Below are 20392 nucleotides of genomic sequence, written 5' to 3' on the forward strand. Positions count from 1 at the left end.
AATTAACAACTCTGAGCATAGATAGATGACACCACACTGAGGCCGGAACGGCCGGCCCCCCCCCCAAGGAATGATATTATTACTTGGGAGAATTTGTTACAAGTACACGGGCCCAAGGCCAGATTTCCAATAAGCAATGCACAATGAAAAACAAAGTATCAAACCCAAATATGTTTGTTGATGCCGAGTCTGCAATCACCAAGGGCTGCCCCGTCCATAGCACCTTCCAGAGTCACACTCTGCGTGCAATCCACCCGTCCCTGGCACTACGGATCACGCCGTGCCAGTCCTAGCGATGGGGCACCCTCACGGAGTTGACTCGGTGAATGGAAGAGGAGTCCAGACATAGGAGAGCAGGAGAATTCCTCATTCTTCGCGATGAAAATCTTCTGGAGCCACCGTACAGCCAGTAGGAAGAGTGAAACAACCTGGGCCACTTGTAGGAAATGCGTATGACCTAAATCCACGCGGATAACCCCACTGGTTTGACCTGCTGTACCTGCTGTACCTGCTGTACGACCAGAATCAGCAAATAATGATGGTACTGTACCTGCTGTACGACCAGAATCAGCAAATAATGATGGTATTGTACCTGCTGTACCTGCTGTACGTGCTGTACGACCAGAATCAGCAAATAATGATGGTACTGTACCTGCTGTACCTGCTGCTGTACCTGCTGTACGACCAGAATCAGCAAATAATGAGTGCTCCAGCCTGTTTTCTCTAAATCCCAGCCAGCAGTTGTGTTTTCTTTCTCCAAAATGCAAGGGAGAGGGCCTGAAAGTGAGGCGCCTTCCTCCCATGCAAAGGATTGGGTGTGGTAGGTGGGGTAGGTGGCCAACCCCCACCCCACATGCTATAAAAGGGTGCCCAGGCCAAAAGAAGGTGCCCACACTTATAAAGTGTCCACCTACTTTTAATGAAGTATGAAACCTGTAAGTTATAAGACTTATAACTTAAAACTCTTATTAAAATAAGGATTTCCCACCTGTTCACACGCCACAAAACCTGTCAGAAGACAAGGCATTCCACGGCTCACGGGAGGGCGTCCCCGACCCCTGAGCTAGACACACATGTCAAGCATGCAAACGAAACCAGTTCACGCGAAAACATTTCAAAGGCAGGCAAACATGAGTGCACAATGCAACATTGTTAAAGGATAATCTCCGTTCATGTACTTGCACAATACTTGACATTTCAGGGCACAAACAGGCCCACCGGAAAGTCAATTCCAGGTACACACACAATGTACAATCCACCCGTCCCTGGCACTACAAATCACGCCGTGCCAGTCCTAGCGGTGGTAATCCAGAAACATACACCGTGTGCAATCCACCCGTCCCTGGCACTACGAATCACGCCGTGCCAGTCCTAGCGATGGAGCACCACTACGGAGTATGCTCATCCAGAGCCCAAAGCTCACACAAGAAGATAAGAGGACCATTAGATAGCTCAATGGTGACACTGGAAGACTGTCATCGTCCCCTTGTCTCCTCATGGACTCCCCAACTTGTCATCCTGCCCTTCCTGGCAATCTTTTCACTAAAAATTCAGCCCTGTTCTCCAATTCCACTCCAATTCTAATGAAGATCCGTGCATCTGTTCCACTTTGTCCCCTTGCCTTCTTGCCCTATCCCTAAACACTTTCTGTGGTCTTCTTTTCTTCCTAAGTATTGAGTATGGCACTCTCACTCCACCCCTTAGAGGATCACCATCCCGTGGAACCGCTGCCTAAAAGCCTTTCCTAGTAAGCCCCAAGTCCGTTCCCCCCCTCTGAGTGAAGAAAACTCCTGTGGGAAGCAAAACGCAGCCAAAACACTGCTATCCAGCAAAAAAAAGCACTCCACCGCCAATAGAAGGCAAGGAACATGTAGAAACCGGGAAACCATGTAGGCCAGGAACAAAACACAGGTAGAGATGCTCCAAAATCAGCAAAATGCTAACTGAAATCTGAAATTCAAAATCCTCCTCAAGTACCAAACTGCCTCCAAAGCCACAATCCAAACAAGAAACCCCCTCTGCAAGTGATCTGTGTCCACTGGAGAAGAAAACACAGCCAAACAAGGGCTACATGTAGCACGTGGAAGCTCTGGGGGTCTTCTTTCAGCCCTAAACACTCTTGGAAACCATCTGATGCAAAACGCAGATATAGAGAGAGAGTAGAGAGAGTAGAGAGAGAGATGTGCTGGAAATTCAGTATATTCATATAGTACAAAAAGGTACTCTTCTACAGCCCTAGGCTGTCTTCATAAAAAGGGTGATAAACACCAAAATCTGCCCTAGACTAAGGACCCTAAGGATCCACCCCATAAAGGAATGAATGACTCAATCTATGAGCACCCTTGGCTATTTACATGGGTCTTGGACACTTGGTATGCTGGCCGACTGCTCCTCTTCACTTGGGGGTCTTCTTTCAGCCCTAAACACTCTTGGAAACCATCTGATGCAAAATGCAGATATAGAGAGAGAGTAGAGAGATCTTCTTTCAGCCCTAAACACTCTTGGAAACCATCTGATGCAAAACGCAGATATAGAGAGAGAGAGATGTGCTGGAAATTCAGTATATTCATATAGTACAAAAAGGTACTCTTCTACAACCCTAGGCTGTCTTCATAAAAAGGGTGATAAACACCAAAATCTGCCCTAGACTAAGGACCCTAAGGATCCACCCCATAAAGGAATGAATGACTCAATCTATGAGCACCCTTGGCTATTTATATGGGTCTTGGACACTTGGTATGCTGGCCGACTGCTCCTCTTCACTTGGTGATGCGCCTGCAGTCCGCCCCTTGTCCTCTGGTTCAGTTGACCACATTCTGTGAGCTGCCGACAGCATCCCTTTTCTTCTAACGCACTGACAGGACATGCCCTCCAGGCCTTGTTCCAAGTCCATGCTGTCCACTTCTGTATCTTGTGCTCCAAACCCCTGTCTCTATCTGATTCATACTATTTATCTGGCTGCCTCTTCTGGACCAGCACCTGAGAATGTCCATGGCATTTATCATGCACATGACATCCCCTCTGCTAAACTTGATGACGGGAATCCAACCTGCTCTTGGATGACTGTCATCATCCCAATCTTTTCCCGAAGTCCCTCTGTCATCATCCATCCCTGGCAACCCTTTTCTCTAAAAGCCCGGCCCGGTCTCCAAACTACTCTGTCACATACTAAGATCTATGCATCTGGTTCCATCAAGTCCACAATCCATTCTTGCCCTGACTCTGAACACCGTCTTGGTCTTCATTCCTGAGAAATGAGTCTGGCACTCACATCGCCCTTGGAGGATAAACCTCCCTTGGGACCGTTGCCCGTGAACCTATCTGGCTCATAGGACTACCATCCCCTTTGGCTTTGTGGAACACCACCAACAAACCTCCTGGGAGTTCTGTGAGGATTATGTTGTTAATCCTGCATATTGTGTACTAATTACTACTTAAGAAATTAACTTAGAACAAGAACCTTCAGGAGAACACTTGAGACAAGATTGAATTGACTTGTTGTTATTAAACTGAGTACAATAGGTCTCTTATATAAGAGATGAAGAGACACATTTGAAGAGGCATGTCCTTTGATGAAAGGACATGACCTTAGAAGAAAGGGTACAACTTTTAGGCTAAGGGATGTGTCTAGTCGATGTAGAGGCACAACCATTCATTAAGGGGTACAACTATTCGTCGAAGAGATGTGGCTATTCGATGAGGAGGTACATCCTTTGACGAAGAGTCGCAACCAGTCGAGGGTAGGGGTTCCCTTTGGCTGGTAACTCTTTGCATCTGCAACAGTAATCAGCAATGAAGAGAGAATCTGATGTATAAACACGTCACAATCGTGACATTCCCTCCCATTTAAAATAAAACCCATGTGTCAAATGATAGACATCCGTTTGTCGAAGAACTCCTGAAGAAGGTTAGGGTACTGCTGCATTTCTTCATCTGTTTGCCAAGTGGAATCAGACTCATCCAAGTCCATCCACTTCACAAGAAATTCTGTAGTCAACTTTCTTCTTGTTTCCTTCTGTCTTACGTCAAGTATTACTTCTGGAACAAGGATAATATGGTCATCTTCAATTTCTGGTACATAAGAAGATAAGTCTGGAACAGGCGAATCTCCTTGAATATACTGTTTGAGCCAAGAGATGTGAAAAGTCGGATGAATCTTTCTCCATGACGGTGGAAGTTCCAACTTATAACTGACAGTTGAATTTTTCTTAAGAATCTTGAAAGGCCCATAGAAGCGAGGTCGTAACTTTGGAAAAACTGACTTCACTGTTTTGTAGCGGTGAGGTGCCACATATAATAAGACCAAGTCTCCTTCTTGAAATTCTGCATGTCGACGATGCTTGTTGGCCTGTTTTTGATATTTTTGTTGCACATGGACCAATTTATCTCGAACTTGTACAAGCACATCTTGCATCTCCTGAACCAACTGATCTGCCAACGCCACTTTGTGTTGTAAAACAAAGTTTGTAGGCACAAGAGGAGTATGTCCATATGCTGCTTGAAATGGAGTTAATCCAATTGCTGAATGATGGGAGTTATTATAAGCAAATTCCACGAGTGGTAAATAATCTTCCCATGATGCCAGACGGAATTGAATGTAATGTCGAATCATTTCTTCCAAAATCTGATTGACTCTTTCAGTCTGTCCATCTGTTTGAGGATGATAGGCTGAACTGAATAACAAATTTGTGCCAAGAGATTTGAACAAAGACGTCCAAAAATGTCCAGTGAACTTTGGATCTCTGTCAGAGATGATGGTCTTTGGTAAACCATGCAATTTGAAGACATGTTGCACGAATAAGGACGCTATGTCTGGGGCTGAAGCAGCTTTCTTGCAAGGAATGAAATGTGCCATTTTGGAAAATCGATCAACCACCACAAGAATCTGAGCATTGCCTTTGGATGAACGAGGCAAGGTGGTGATAAAATCCATACTGATACTTTCCCATCTCTCATTGGGAACTGGCAATGGTTGAAGTAACCCTTGAGGAAGTTGTCGAGAGGATTTCATTGTTTGACATGAATGACAAGCTTTGACAAATTTGATAACATCTTGCTGCATCTGAGGCCAGAAGTATGTAGCAGACAAAAGTCGATATGTCTTGTTGATACCAGGGTGAGCAGCATAAGGGACTTCATGATGTTCTTGAATAAGAATCTTCCGCAATGAAGTATTGTGAGGCACACAAATGCGGTCAGAGAAGAACAGCAACTCATCTATGATAATATAGGCTGCAAACATGTTCATTTCTGCAGGACTGGGATTAGAAGATTTGAGAGCACGAAACGCATCTCCAAAATCTCTATCCGTCAAATATTCATTTTTGAAACAAGCAAGGATTTCCATTTGCACATCTGTGATGGCAAAATTGATGGCTCGAGGCATGCGACTTAAGGCATCTGCAACCACATTCTGAAGACCAAGAACATACTGAATAATCATGTGGAAATTAGCCAAGAATTCAACCCATCTGCCTTGTCGAGAGTTGAGAGTTCATAACAGGCTGAGTGAAAATATACGTCAGAGATTGATGATCTGTACGTACAACTGAATCTGCTCCAAGAAGATAATGTCTCCATGTTCGATAAGCATGCACGATTGCCAAAAACTCCTTATCATACACAGGATACCTGCTTTGAATGGCTGAAAACTTTCTGCTGTCAAAAGCAATGACACGATCATTCTGCATCAAAACTCCACCAGAAGCACGATCTGAGGCATCTGTCATTACATCAAAGGGCTGAGTGGGATCTACATCAAAGGGCTGAGTGGGATCTGCAATGGCCAAGACCGGGGTTGTCGTCAAGGCATGCTTGAGATCATTGAAGGATTGCTCAGCTTCTGAAGACCACTGAAGTTTGTCCAGCTTTGTCAGTTCTGTCAAAGGGGCAGCAATCTCCGAAAATCTATGCACCTTGTTGTGATAGAAATTAGCAACATTCATCAAGGTCATGAAAGTGGCCGGGGCATTGGTTAACCCAAAAGGTATGACCAAGAATTCATAATGGCCATATTTTGTTCGAAAGGCTGTCTTGTATTCATCACCATTACGGATACGAATTTGATGATAGCCGGACTTTAAATCAATCTTAGAAAACACCTTAGCACCAAGCAGTTGGTCGAACAATTCATCGATGCGAGGTAAAGGAAATTTGTTCTTGATTGTCAGCTTGTTGAGAGCTCGGTAATCAATGCAAAGTCGCATTGATCCATCCTTCTTCTTGACAAGTAAAACCGGGGCTCCGAAAGGACTTTTGCTGGGACGGATGTGACCTTTGTCCAGCAACTCCTGTAATTGCTTTTGTATCTCCTGAGATTCAGAGTAAGAAACACGGTAAGGAGCTCGGGTTGGAGGAGGTTGACCTGGGATAAGATCAATCGGGTGATCCACAGGACGACGAGGAGGCAATGTCGTCGGAAGATCATTCGGAAACAAATCCTGAAAAGGCCTGAAGAAGGGTTGCTCCAAGTAAGCAGTCGTTGATGACGAGGCTTGAGATTGCTCACTGGTTTCTGCTTCAATCTCCCGTAACATGACCAAGGATGTTGCACTGTCACGTTTGCGAACGAGACGTTTGACTTGCAGGGCAGAAACAATGGTGATGGGTTTGGCACTGAAAAGGCCATGAAGTTCCAGCTCTCGACCATTATGATATAATTGGATTGAATGGGAACGAAAGCTGATCACCGGATCATATCGATACAGCCAAGATTGTCCCAATATCATGTCATAATGTGACAACGGCATCACTGAAAAATTAAGGTGATCCTGGTAATCTTGAATCTGGAACTGGAGCTGTTGCACCTTTTGGTTACAATTAAGGAAGGAACCATCAGCAAGCTCCACTTGAAAAGCATCCACAAAATGTCGGGTCTGTAGGCGAAGCTTATGAACCAAAGAAGTGCCCACAAAATTAGTGGAACAGCCACTGTCCACCAGCACATTGATGGGATGGTCGCCAATGAAGCCAAGAAGACTAAGGACCTGTTTGGAAAGATTCACCAGAGCAGGGTTGGTACTTTGGCCATTAAGCATCAGGGTACTGACAAACTCCGAAACGCGAACAGAACAAGCCATCTGTTTGTGCTTGTCTTTCACAGGAGGCGGGTCATGATCAGCATGGTGACAACCGTCCACCTGAGAATTGCGCCGAGTGTTGGAGGGTTTAGGACGTTGAGGGCATTCATACCACCGGTGATCGCCAGAACAAATTGTGCAGAGGCCTGGGCGACCAGGTTGGGATGAAGGGGCAGTTGATGAAGAGGTTTGCTGTCCTGAAGAGGGTTCTCGCTTGAAATTGCGCCGATCATTGTTGCGACGGTCCTGTCGAGACCGATCTCGGTTTCTGCTGCTGCCAGAGGATTCGGTCTGAAAGGATCCTGCATTTGACGCGGAAGTTTGCCCGGAAAAGCGCGGCTGGAAGGACTGTTGTCCAGAATATGGTCGCCGAGAGTTGGGTTGTCCAGAATTAGGACGCTGGGGTTGGCTAGTCCCATTGGATCGATTCCGCTGGAAGGAACGGGCGCCGAAGGAAAAGTTCCTGGAAGGACGCCGGTAATCACTAATGCGCTCGACATACGAGATTGCTTCATCCAGGGTGGATGGATTATACTTATGGACTTCGTCTTGGATTGTGGGTTCAAGCCCGTCAATGAAGCTGTGAAGCTGGTCAGAGGGACTGAGTGTCTCGATCTCCAGAGCCAATTTTTGAAACTCTGAGATGTACGCGGCCACAGAGCCAGTTTGACTCAGGCGGCGGAGAGAAGACCTGGCATGAAAATTCGCATTTGCAGGCTCAAAAGCCTTGCGAAGAGCACGCCGGAATTTATCCCACGTTGGAGTAGACTTGCCATCTGCAATCCTGCGTCGCCACCAGAGGAAGGCGGTATCCTTCAAAAGGGTACTGGCCAATGCTACTTTTTTGTTCTCGGGCAATTCAGTATTCGAGAAGTAAACCTCCATTTTGTAGAGCCAATGATTGATTAACCGCTTATCACACGGCGGCCATTGTAGGGCTCAGGTAACTTGATGTCCATCTTCCGTGTTTGTGCTGTGGTCATTAATTTATATAAAAGTTTAAGTTCAGCATTGTCTACCTCGGCAGTCGGATCGGGAGGAGGTAAGGGATCGTCCTGCTGGCCCACCGAGGATGATGATGATGACTGTGGAGAATGCGAACGATGCGCTCGCTGGGACTTCCTGGATCCCTCGCGCTGATGTTGGTGCCGCTGCTGCATGTCTTCCATCTGGGATCTCATTGATGCCATTCCGTCGAAAAATGCCTTTTGCAAATCCTCCATCTGTTGTTGGAGAGTAGTCATCAGCAAGGCTTCCAGCTGAGGATCGGCGGGTGGCACGTTGTCGTGCGACGTCGACATCTGAAGCACTCAGAGAGAGTACTGTGGTGAAGCAGGAAAGGTCCACCCGAAATGGAGAATGGAAGGAACAGCTGCTGGAGAGGCAGTAATAGGGTCCTCGTACGCGAAGTCGGGATCTTCCACTTCGTCGGGATCGTCCTCCGAAGTTACTGCATTGGCTTCCTCCAAAGAACTGGGTACTGGAGATAGTGGAGTATAGTCGGGGACGAAGATCTCGCAGTAAAATGTCACAGGAGGGCGCGTGGAGGAGACATTGCGTAAGCCATCCACACTGCACTCTGGGAGAAAGTGTGCCAATTGCGGGTACCGTGATAAAAAATACTCGAAATGAGTAAGATGCAGTGGCTCGCAGGTGAGGAAAATAGTCCAAATCGCCCAAATGTCGGGTTCGGTCACATGCGGGCTGCTGACATGAATGCGGTACACTTGAGAGGCCGGGGATGCTGGGATAGGAGAGGCTGAAAGACTTGGAATCCACCCAACATTGGCGGGTAGTGGCACTGAATCCGGAGTGAGGGCACGAGGAGGGCTGTGTTCGGGAAGAACAGCCTCGGGGATCTCGTCGATGTAACTTAGGTAAGAGATGTGCATGTCGGGTTCCTCCGGGAAGTTGTCCATGACGCATGCACGTAGGGGGCGAGAGCACACAAGGTATGTGGTGTGGGCAAAGCCAGGAAAACCCACGAACAGCCAGGAAGAAGGGCGCGAGTAAGAACTAGGCGACATCCTGACAGCCGGGTGGTGGTTTTCTAGTCGCCCACGTTGGCTGTTCACACCAGCAAATCCCAAACGACGGCCAGCACACGCCCAGCCGGTTACGCACGCCTGTTGGCTTTGTTGGAGTTTTTTTTTTTTTTAAATTCCACGTGGCAGTACACTTAGTAATGTTGTGTATTGGTGTGTTTTTGTTTTTTTTTTTTTTTTTGAAGGTTGACGCTTCGAAGGCCGTCGCCGGGTGGAGGCGACGCTTCGAAAGCTGAATCGCCGAGTGGAGGTGACGCTTCGAAGGCTGATCGCCGAATGGGTTGCTGCGAACAGTGTTAAACCAGCAGTCGCTGCATATGGTAGCACACTAGGTATGAGTGGAGGTGACGCTTCGCCACGCTCAGCATATAGTAGGCAGCCACGCTCAGCAAACAAGAGCGCCGGTTGGCAGCAACCAAGGCGAAGAGAGGGGGGCTCCATAGTCAGCAGCGAAGGGGGCAGTTCCTGCCATGTTGCGAACGCCACCGGCAGCAGGGAGGGAGGGCATTCCGGAAATATTGTCGGGGGTCCCTCTCTGCTATACACACAATACGTGTATATGGGTGTGAGACCCTGTGTACTTGTTTACATTACTACAAGCAAGGATTCACGCCAAGTCCACCATCGCTCTGCTTCTTCCATACAACACCGAAAGGAGAGGTGGATGAGGGAGTGCCGCGGAGAGGGTGAGGGCTTCACAACCCACGGGTAGGAAAAAAATTTGCTCTGATACCACTGTGAGGGTTATGTTGTTAATCCTGCATATTGTGTACTAATTACTACTTAAGTAATTAACTTAGAACAAGAACCTTCAGGAGAACACTTCAGACAAGATTGAATTGACTTGTTGTTATTAAACTGAGTACAATAGGTCTCTTATATAAGAGATGAAGAGACACATTTGAAGAGGCATGTCCTTTGATGAAAGGACATGACCTTAGACGAAAGGGTACAACTTTTAGGCTAAGGGATGTGTCTAGTCGATGTAGAGGCACAACCATTCATTAAGGGGTACAACTATTCGTCGAAGAGATGTGGCTATTCGATGAGGAGGTACATCCTTTGACGAAGAGTCGCAACCAGTCGAGGGTAGGGGTTCCCTTTGGCTGGTAACTCTTTGCATCTGCAACAGTAATCAGCAATGAAGAGAGAATCTGATGTATAAACATGTCACAATCGTGACAAGTTCTTCCCGCTTCTGTGCTCCTTGCCTTGGGCTTCGTATCCGTGTACTTTCCTGTACCTTGGACCTGTACACCATCATATAGGATTGAATCAGTGTTTAGCTTTGCTGAGCCTGATGCTCTGATACCAATGCAACACATGGAAGCTCTGGGGGTCTTCTTTCAGCCCTAAACACTCTTGGAAACCATCTGATGCAAAACGCAGATATATAGAGAGAGTAGAGAGAGAGAGAGGTGCTGGAAATTCAGTATATTCATATAGTACAAAAAGGTACTCTTCTACAACCCTAGGCTATCTTCATAAAAAGGGTGATAAACACCAAAATCTGCCCTAGACTAAGGACCCTAAGGATCCACCCCATAAAGGAATGAATGACTCAATCTATGAGCACCCTTGGCTATAAATATGGATCTTGGACACTTGGTATGCTGGCCGACTGCTCCTCTTCACTTGGTGATGCGCCTGCAGTCCGCCCCTTGTCCTCTGGTTCAACCGACCACATTCAATGAGCAACCGACAGCATCCCTTTTCTTCTAACACACTGACAGGACATGCCCTCCAGGCCTTGCTCCTGTCAGAATACGCATGTCAGAATACGCAGCAGAGATGATGACCAGATCTGGGAACACGAGCAAAACGCATGCAGAAAAAAATAAAGCACGAGAGAGAGATGTAGGCGTGTAACTCTGCTCTAATATACACAAGAAGATCCCGGTATGATACACAAGTGGCAAGGGGGCTGGGGGCCTATTTATATGCTCCCAGATGAGCAGTCGGCCTGCTGAAAAAGGCTCCACGACTGCATCATCAGTCGGCCAGCACCATGCAGCCAGTCGGCCAGCACTGAGGATCCACGACTGCATCAAGTACAGTCGGCCAGCTCCAGTACACACATCTGATGTAGTCGGCCAACAAATGGATCCTCCTGCCAACTCAGGGCTGCCTCCCAAGCCACAAAAAAAAAATGGGAAAAATAGGGGAAAAATGCAGGGAGTGAGGAAAAAGGCGGGCACACCCACAACAAAGGCCCTGGTGTATAAAACTGGACAGGAGATGACTCCTAACAGCTCCAAGTCCATGCTGTCCACTCTTGTATCTTGTGCTCCAAACCCCTGTCTCTATCTGATTCATACTATTTATCTGGCTGCCTCTTCTCGACCAGCACCTGAGAATGTCCATGGCATTTATCATGCACATGACACTACAAACCTGAAAATTCGGGCCAACCAGTGTCCACACCTCCTATGAGGAAAAACGCTGAAGAGAAGGTACCTTCAGGTCCAACCAATGAAGCCCAAGTGAAGGTAGAGCTACCAACAAAATCGGTTTAGAAAAACGCAGCAACCATGGCTGCAAATCTGAAAACGCAGAGGTATAAGGGACTGAATATGGAAACGCTAAAGCCTCAGATCAAGAACTGCTGCAGAGAACAATCAGGGGGTGGGAGGGATGGCACAAGATAACCAGAAAGGATAGGCAAAAGGAAGCCCAGAGAGCTCCAAGATCAAGGCTGGGAAAGCAAGCCCAAACAGGCCAAAAACGCAGCCTGTTTGGGACAGCTATGTTGCTGTCCAGACCTGAAAAAAAAATGCCTGAGAACCCCTGGAAGGTGCCGCCAAGATGGGTAGGTATGCTGTCCAGAAAAAAACACCCCTGTCAGGCTGCAAACTGACGCCCTGAAGAGAAGAAACTGCAGCCCACTGAAGTGGTGATGAATCAGCCCTTGAAAATTTGAAACGCAAGCTTCAACTGGAGAAAAAACGCAGATCTGTCCATGGGCGGAAAAACGCAGATATGAAGAGGTAGAGGAGGGAGCATCCAACGCTGAAAATCACCGGCGCTCTAATACCATGATAGAATGTGCAGCCGAAGAGGGGAAAGTGGAAACACGGGAGAGAGAGTGAGAGAGAAAGATTAGCTTGTCTAGCTGCAATCCCTCACTTACGAGGTTCTCCCCTCTTGCTCGGGACAAGTATTCCTTTTGGTGATGATATTGAGAGCAGGTTCTAACCTGTGTTTCCTCTCCAGGCAAGCAATGAATTATGAGGGAGGCATGCCGGCTATATATACCTCTACATGAAGGCAGCCGACTGGTGATAAATATCTCCACGACTGGGAAAAATACCCAGGACCATAAATGGAGAATAAATATGGGTAAAATACATGTGAGGGGTGACCAGCCCCTCAGACTAACATGGTCAGCCCTAGAGGCTAAAATAGGACACCAAATAGGAAGCCAGCAAGTAGGGGATGATATCTAACAACCGCGTCCAGTCCAAAAGGTTGTTTTTGGAATGTAAGCCATAAAGATCCAAACTTGATAATAGCCACTTTTGAGATCTATCTTCGAAAAGAACTTTGCACCATTGAGTTGCTCAAGAATATACTTCTCAATCCTGGACATTGGAAACCTGTTTTTAACTGTGAGCTTATTGAGTGTCCTATAGTCCATGCATAATCGTGCAAACTTGTCTTTCTTTTCCACAAATGAAATAGGTGCGACGAAGAGCAAGGATGAGGGTCGGATAAATCTAGCTCGGAGTACCTGGAAAAGTTGCTACTTCAGTTCGCCCTCCAATGCCTTAGAAAGGTGATAGAAAAACTAACCGGGCAGTTATATCCCGCATAATGACTCGATGGGAGCTAATGCAGGAGATAATCCTTTGGCATAATATCTTGAAACTGTGCGAGAAGACCATCCATCCTAGTGGTTGTTGGTTGAACGATAGACTACCGGCTACGGACAAAAATCAAGGCACGTTCAACTCCTTTTTCTGATGGCTCGTTGGGCCTAGATATGGGAGATGAGTGGAATGCCAAGAATGCTCCTATCCCCGCGATATCAAGACAAGCTCAAGAACAACATCAATGTCCTACCTCCAATCAGAAATGGGTGCATACTCCCCAAACCACTGAATGTCAAGAATCATATCACACCCTAAGAAAGGTGAGACAATGAAGTCCCACTCCTCTTGCACCTTGAATTCAAACTGCTGAGCTTTGTGAAAAATGTGAGTGCGAAGACCAGGTGTGAACCCATCTACGTCCAAATGATGGGGTACAAGTGTACAACTCATCTTTTTAGTCAATTGAGGAGAAATAGCATCCTCAGAGCTGCCCATATTGAAGAGAACAATGAGGTGATAGCTCAAGTGGTAAGGGTGTTTGCCTAGGACCAAGAGGTCCTGGGTTCAAAACCCTGTTTCCTTGGTGGCATCGCCTACGCTTAAAAAGCGCCTACGGGCAAGTACCTACAGGCAATGAAAAACGATAACTATGTGAGGATCTTGGGCCTAAGGCCAGTTGGAAAAGAAAACAAAAAACAAAACAAAACAAAAGAATGTTCCACGCCTAGCTGCAAACTTGAATCAGAAGGTGATCAATTGCTGATGCAGCCCAAATTGATGAAAAATACTATGCTTTTCCCAAATGCTGGTTGTCTTCTACTGAACCCTACCTTCAGAACGCACGCTTAAGCTCTCTTAGGCTGCTCAGTTCCCAAAGGACAAGAGCTCATGATGGATGACTGAAGTGGGGAGGGGAAGCCCCTATTTACAGGACCCCTCAATCCTCTTTTACACAGGTTTAGCTGCTTGGACGCACTGCCAACCTGCCTGTCCTACCCGACCAGGCTGCCATCTTCACATTTGGGCACTTGCCCACCGGCACGTCCACAGGTAAGCGCCCACCACACGGAAAGGCCATTTAAAGCCATCCATAGTAATTCAGACCTTCTGTGTGCCTTTTCTTTCACTGAAGACATGGACCGAAACTCTTGTTTTGGTTTTCGATGCGGTGGTAGATTATTCTCTGGCTGTTTTTTTTTGTGAAAAGGAAGGAGAGGGACCGGGGCAAGAGGGCGGGGTGGGGGAGGGGGGAGGGGGAGGGGGAGGGGGGGGCGCGCATAAAAGAAGCTGCTGGATTATTGAATCTCTACATGCATCAAACAGTAACAATCTACAGGATCCCAATCATACAGTCCTGATACAATCGGATCTTGGTAATTTACTTTCTCAGAGCTTCTCCCTCTCCCCCCCCCCCCCCCCCCCTCCCTCTCTCTCTCTCTCTCTCTCTCTCTCTCTCGGGGGCATACCTGGAGGTGAGACAGCAGCACCTCCTTCGAAACTGCAGCCATTCCTGCAACACTTTGGAACGTCGCCGACCCTAGAAGCGAGCTTAAACCCAAGGCGGTTCCTTCGACCTCTACCCAGCTCCAAAAACAAAACAAAAAATGTGTTATAGTTTGTTAATAGGCCGCCCCCATAACCCTCTGTATAGGGACACTAGCTAGATGAGTACTCACCATGTAACAGCTTTCTAATCGGCTGCCCTCTTCACACCCTCAAATAGAGGGTTATGGGGGCAGCCTCTAACTTCACCGGTTAGTGCTATTGATGCTCAGGTAGCAGGGGACAAGTCTCCAACATGCCATGGAGACGAAGGTAGCAGGGGACAAGTCTCCAACATGCCATGGAGACGACCGCCGCACATTGAACTTGCCCTCTTGCTTCTCATGCATTAGGCCAGCGGTGTTTCCCACGTCCTTCGACCACAATGCACTTGTGTCGGTCACCATTGCTCGGCTTGTCGCTTGGGGGCCTCCCTTGGGTCTACAAAGCCTGCTCTTTCTTGTAACTACACGTGTGCTCACATGGAACATCAACCTCCTATTGCTATTACCAACAATCCTCCAACTTCATTTGACGTCAATCTGCTCTTACTGTGTATGCACTCTATTGACTCTTATCCTACTTCATTGACATCAAATCTACTCAAATTGTGCATGTGCCCTATCGACTTTGATCCTACATAGGTACCTAGGTGTGTTCACGCATTCCGTACATCTCGAATCCCCACCTCTGGCCCAAGAGCATTTCACAATATGTATGGCCATGGACCCCTATGACGTAGCAAAAGCTATCCATAAGTCTTGTATGGCCATGGGTCCCTATGATATAGCAAAAGATAGCCATAAGCCTTGTATATATGAGTAGAGACAGGCAATGGGCACCCACTTAAGTTCGGTGGGCTAAGCAAGTGCAAAACTTTCTTCTCTTGTTCTTGCTTACTTATGGTGTGCATACTTATGTGATTGCTTGTGGTGTGCATACTTGTGTGATTGTTTGGAGTGTGATGGAGTGCACATGCACGCTAGCTTGACTAAGGGAGTGATTGAGCTAGAGTGGAGAGGAGAGTGGTTTAAGCTTTATAGCTTAACCATTGCCTTTTAGTTTTACCTTAGAGGATTGAGAGTAAAAGGAAGGACTCAAACAAGAGAGAGTGATTGAGCTAGAGTTGGAGAGGAGAGTGGTTCAAGCTTTCTAGCTTAACCATTGCCTTTTTGAATTACCTTAGAGGATTGAGAGAGTAGAGGAAGGACTCAAACAAGAGGGATTGATACACTTTTGGCCTCTTTTGCCTCTCCTATTGAGACTTTCACAATCCAAGATAAGTGGTTTGGCCACTATCACTATGAGTTCATTTGAGTGATTATGTGTGTGATTTGTGAGTGATTGTGTGTGATTTGTGAGTGATTATGTGTGATTTGTGTGTTTATGAGTAAATTTTTATGATTTGAGTATGCTTTTTTTCTAACCTTAACCCTTTTTGTTTCATATTGATTGATTTGATCTTTTCTTTGTCTTGTGGAATGAATAGCAAGCTCTCCCGAGTGTGATCAAGGTAAGTTATCTCTCCACTTGGTTGCTTTCATCATTACCATAAGTATTAGCCCTAGATAAATTAAAAAATTAGTGTATGTTAGTAATTTTATACTTTTTGCCATGATTACTTAATTTAGGCATTAATCTTTATGGTGGTTGTTTGTAGAAAAAATGAGTGTAAAATCATGGCATTACAGTGTTGTTGAGCATCACTATCAAAGACTTCAAGAAAAACCTTGAAACAAAATCCTGAAAAGACTATGTTTTTTGCTCGCTGGAACTTTTGGGATCGTCGAGCAGGCTTCGGATCATCTAACTTTCAGATTGTCGAATCCAAATGCAAATCGTTGGACCAAAGTCAAAATGGGTAACGAGGGATTGTTAGTGGTAAACGATCTTCATTTCCACATGCTTGAGTTGTAAAAAAGGGGGCTATCAAGGTAATTAAATATTGTCTTATAGGTGGATATAAAGTTGTGTAAAGACCCATGTTGTACAGTATAAGTCCATATTGGGGAATTTGGAAAAATCCATGCATTTTGGAAAAAATAAAATTGACATCTTTAAATTAATTTTGGTAATTTCAATGACTTTGGTAATTTCACTAAATCTGAAAGAGAAAGTGTTGCTACTCAAGGTTGATAATAACACATATGGGGTATTTACAAACACTGTTTAAGCTACAATGTAGCTAAGAAAATATCCATAAAATTTGAAAGAAAAGTAAAATAATAATAAAATTCTAAATAGTAGTGGACTAACATGCACTAACTCATACTATTGCATGGTTGGAACCTTTTCCTGCATAAAGAATTTACGACCTTCACCGCTTGATCATCTTCTCTTGAAACTTCAAAACCTATGCAAAGACTCTCTAACTCTCATATATTGAAATTCCATCATATGGCACTACTCTTGAATCATCACCACCATCCATGGACCTTCTTGAATGCCAGGTGGTACACCCAAGCTCTTTAGAGAATTCTTACACCACTTTGCAATGCTATCAACTGCATCAACTAATTTGCTTGCATCTAAAGTTAGGAATGGTAGTGTAATGTCATGGTTGAAGCATTTGTCAATGTGCACAGAGACATGGTCTTTCCCAAGTGTTTCTCCATGGCACACATCTTCTCTCTAGCATGGATTTCTAACAAGGCCCTAGTTTTAGCCAAGTATCCAAATCAATGGCTAATCTCAATTTCTAACAAGGCCCTAGTTTTGACCAAGTGTCAAAATCAATGGCTACCATGGATTTCTAACAAGGCCCAAGTTTTGGCAAAGTGTCTAAGTCAATGGGCTACCATGGATTTCTAACAAGGCCCTAGTTTTGGCCAAGTGTCCAAATCAACCTCTAACATGGAATTCTAAGAAGGCCCTAGTTTTTGTGACCAAGTGTCCAAATCAACCTCTAACATGGATTTCTAAGAAGGCCCTAGTTTTGGCCAAGTGTCCAAGTCAACCTCTAAGATGGATTTCTAAAGCAAGGTCCTAGTTTTTGCCAAGTGTCCAAATCTACCTCTAACATGGATTTCTAACAAGGCCCTAGTTTTGGTCAAGTGTCCAAATCAACCTCTAACATGGAATTCTAACAAGGCTGTGGTTTTGGCTAATTGTATATTTACATATATGTACAAATGTATGTATGTCTATACACACACCATAGAAAGAGCGGACTAGCAGCCACCTTGACCCCCTACCACCAGGGAGGACAGGGGACCATCCGCCACCAGGGGATTAGCAACCCTCGGGATTCCTTGCCCTCGATAATTCTCAACAAATTGGGTTTCCCCCACCACCTCCAAAGACATACGAATTACCAACAAGGATTAAACCCATAACTTCTTGTGTTGGAGATATTCAAGAGCAGGATGGAAAGCCCTCACTTACACACACACACACACACACACACATATATATCTACATATATTCAAGAGCAGGATGGAAAGCCCTCACTTACACACACACACACACACACACATATATATATCTACATATATTCAAGAGCAGGATGGAAAGCCCTCACTTACACACACACACACACACACACACACACACACACACATATATATATCTACATATATTCAAGAGCAGGATGGAAAGCCCTCACACACACACACACACACATATATCCACATATATATAAGTGGATATATATATGTGTGTGTGTGTGTGTGTGTGTGTGTAAGTGAGGGCACACACACACACACACATATATATCCACATATATATATGTGGATATATGTGTGTGTGTGTGTGTGTGTGTGTGTGTGAGGGTAAGTGAGGGCACACACACACACACACACACACACACACACACACACATATATATATGTGGATATATGTGTGTGTGTGTGTGTGTGTGTGTGTGTGTGTAAGTGAGGGCACACACACACACACACACACATATATATCCACATATATATATGTGGATATATGTGTGTGTGTGTGTGTGTGTGTGTGTGTGTGTGTGTAAGTGAGGGCTTTCCATCCTGTATATATGTGGATATATATATGTGTGTGTGTGTGTGTGTGTGTGTGTGTGTGTGTAAGTGAGGGCTTTCCATCCTGCTCTTGAATATCTCCAACACAAGAAGTTCGTGCATGGGTAAGAGCATCATCATCTCTTTCCCTTCTTGGTTTAGTTACAACACCCCTCGATAGCTCCAAGAGATACACATTTCCAATTGAGGAGCTGTCTTTGCAAGCTTGGAGGTGCCTGTATGCTACACAATACTTTGTACTACGATTTAGGAGCTTGGCATTATGTCTATGGTTATTCTTGGTGTAAGGAGAACCAAGGTTGTTTTGAGGACACCTAGCAGTGATCCAGGTGTACGCAGGGGTCAACGAGGGTTAGGTACCCTATTCACAGGTTGAGATATGATGGATATACAACCTATCATTATGCTTACATGGTTAAAGCAATACAAGGATTGGAGCCCACTTATTTTGAGTAGGAACTTGGAAATAAGAAATGGGAAAATGCCATGAATGAGGAGATGGTAGCATTGAATGCAAATGCAACATGGGAGTTAGTGCCTTTTGTTGAAATATATGATGTACAAGTGATAAAGGGTGAGAGAAAGAGGTCATGTAGGTGTGAGCACACCCCAAATAAAGTGGGCATGTGGGTGGAAAAAGGACTTAGGGTTGGCAACCCTAGCCCTTGGTGGACCCTATATAAAGGGCAACAGGCCTCACTTTCTGTAACACAATCAAGACATTCACAACAAGGAGAAGGTCAAGCCATCTTTGGAGTGGTTTAAATAGAAGATAATATAGAAGCTTTATATACATCTTGTGTTCTTTCTCTCTCTCATATATGTTGTTCTATCTTGCCATCAACTATTGCTTCCGTTGTGTATACGCCCCATAATTTTGACATGGTATTAGAGCCTTGCAAAGGCTAAGTTCCCCCTTAATCCCCTTTTACCTTTCTCTCACTATCATAAGCAATTCACATACTCATCAAGAAGGACGGTGGTAGAAGAAGGTAAGAAGCAACTAAAGGTGTCAATAAGGAAGGCAACAAAAGAGTTTCATCAAAGAGGAGATTCCGTCATCATACAAGCTCTTGAAGCTTGGACGAAGAAGAAGAAGAATACAATCCTCATCATCAAGAAGAAGAAGAAGAAAATACAAGCAAATTGGTGGAAGATAAAGGAAAGAGAGAGAAAAAAGTTATGAAATTCCATCCATCCCTGCGTTTTCCGGCCATTTTTCCAGTCTCTGCAAGTCCATCGCCGCACATCTGTCGTGTCACTATCGATTATTTCAGTTGTCGTCCGTCGCTTGTGCCCCTGCCGCCTTGTATGGTGGTTATGCAAGAGCATTGAAAGCACTGCTACTACAACACAAGCCTCACTCTTGGCTTGGCTACAACACAACACAGCCAGCAACGGTGCATCAACGCAGCGAAATGAAACAAAACATAGTTTTTTTGCAAAGTGAAGAAAAAAAACGCTATACTTAGGTTTTTTTTTTTACTCGCATTTTTTTTTCTTCAAAGGTTTCTTTTAAACCTTTTTTTCTAAGTTTTTTCTTGCTTCCAAGGTTTCTTTTAAATCCTTATGTAAGGTTTCAAACCTTTCTCTCCAAGGTTTTACAAAGGTTTATTCCCTCATTTCTTTCAAGCTCGAGGTAAGCGTGGGAAGAAATTATTTTTTGTTGTTATCGATTGAGAAGTGCAATGTATGCACAATTTATGAAACCAAGCAAATCAAAGCATCAAGCATGAAATATGACCCTAAAATTTTTTGATGAACTCATGTGCATGGAAGTCGTCTACTGTATTGTAATGGAGTTAGACACTGCCCTTGTGTTGATAAACAAGTGGCAAGACCTCTCCTAAATCAATGTTCACATTGGTGTATGTATTTTTGCATCATTATGAAGTGAAAGGTGGAAGCAAGAAGCA

General features: G+C 45.2%; 1 protein-coding gene across 3 annotated transcripts in view; it reads right to left on the reverse strand.

Moving 5' to 3' along the window:
* Positions 1 to 14732, reverse strand: part of LOC147624662 (YbaK/aminoacyl-tRNA synthetase-associated domain-containing protein) — a 77250-nt gene extending 62518 nt beyond the window's left edge. The window contains exons 1-2 of one of the 3 annotated variants that reach the window (XM_086819682.1): positions 14613 to 14732; positions 14403 to 14512 (exon numbers count right to left, since the gene is read on the reverse strand). In XM_086819682.1, the coding sequence (XP_086675808.1) occupies positions 14403 to 14444 (42 nt within the window). In that variant the 5' untranslated portion in view covers positions 14445 to 14512; positions 14613 to 14732. Of the gene's footprint in view, positions 1 to 14402; positions 14564 to 14612 lie in introns of those variants that run through there. The other 2 variants (XM_086819683.1, XM_086819681.1) reach the window with 2 other exon arrangements.
* Positions 14733 to 20392: the final 5660 nt, after the last annotated feature.

This window comes from Cibotium barometz, chromosome 25 (assembly GCF_041138505.1).
Source record: "Cibotium barometz isolate CiBa-2024 chromosome 25, ASM4113850v1, whole genome shotgun sequence".
Lineage (NCBI taxonomy): Eukaryota > Viridiplantae > Streptophyta > Polypodiopsida > Cyatheales > Cibotiaceae > Cibotium > Cibotium barometz.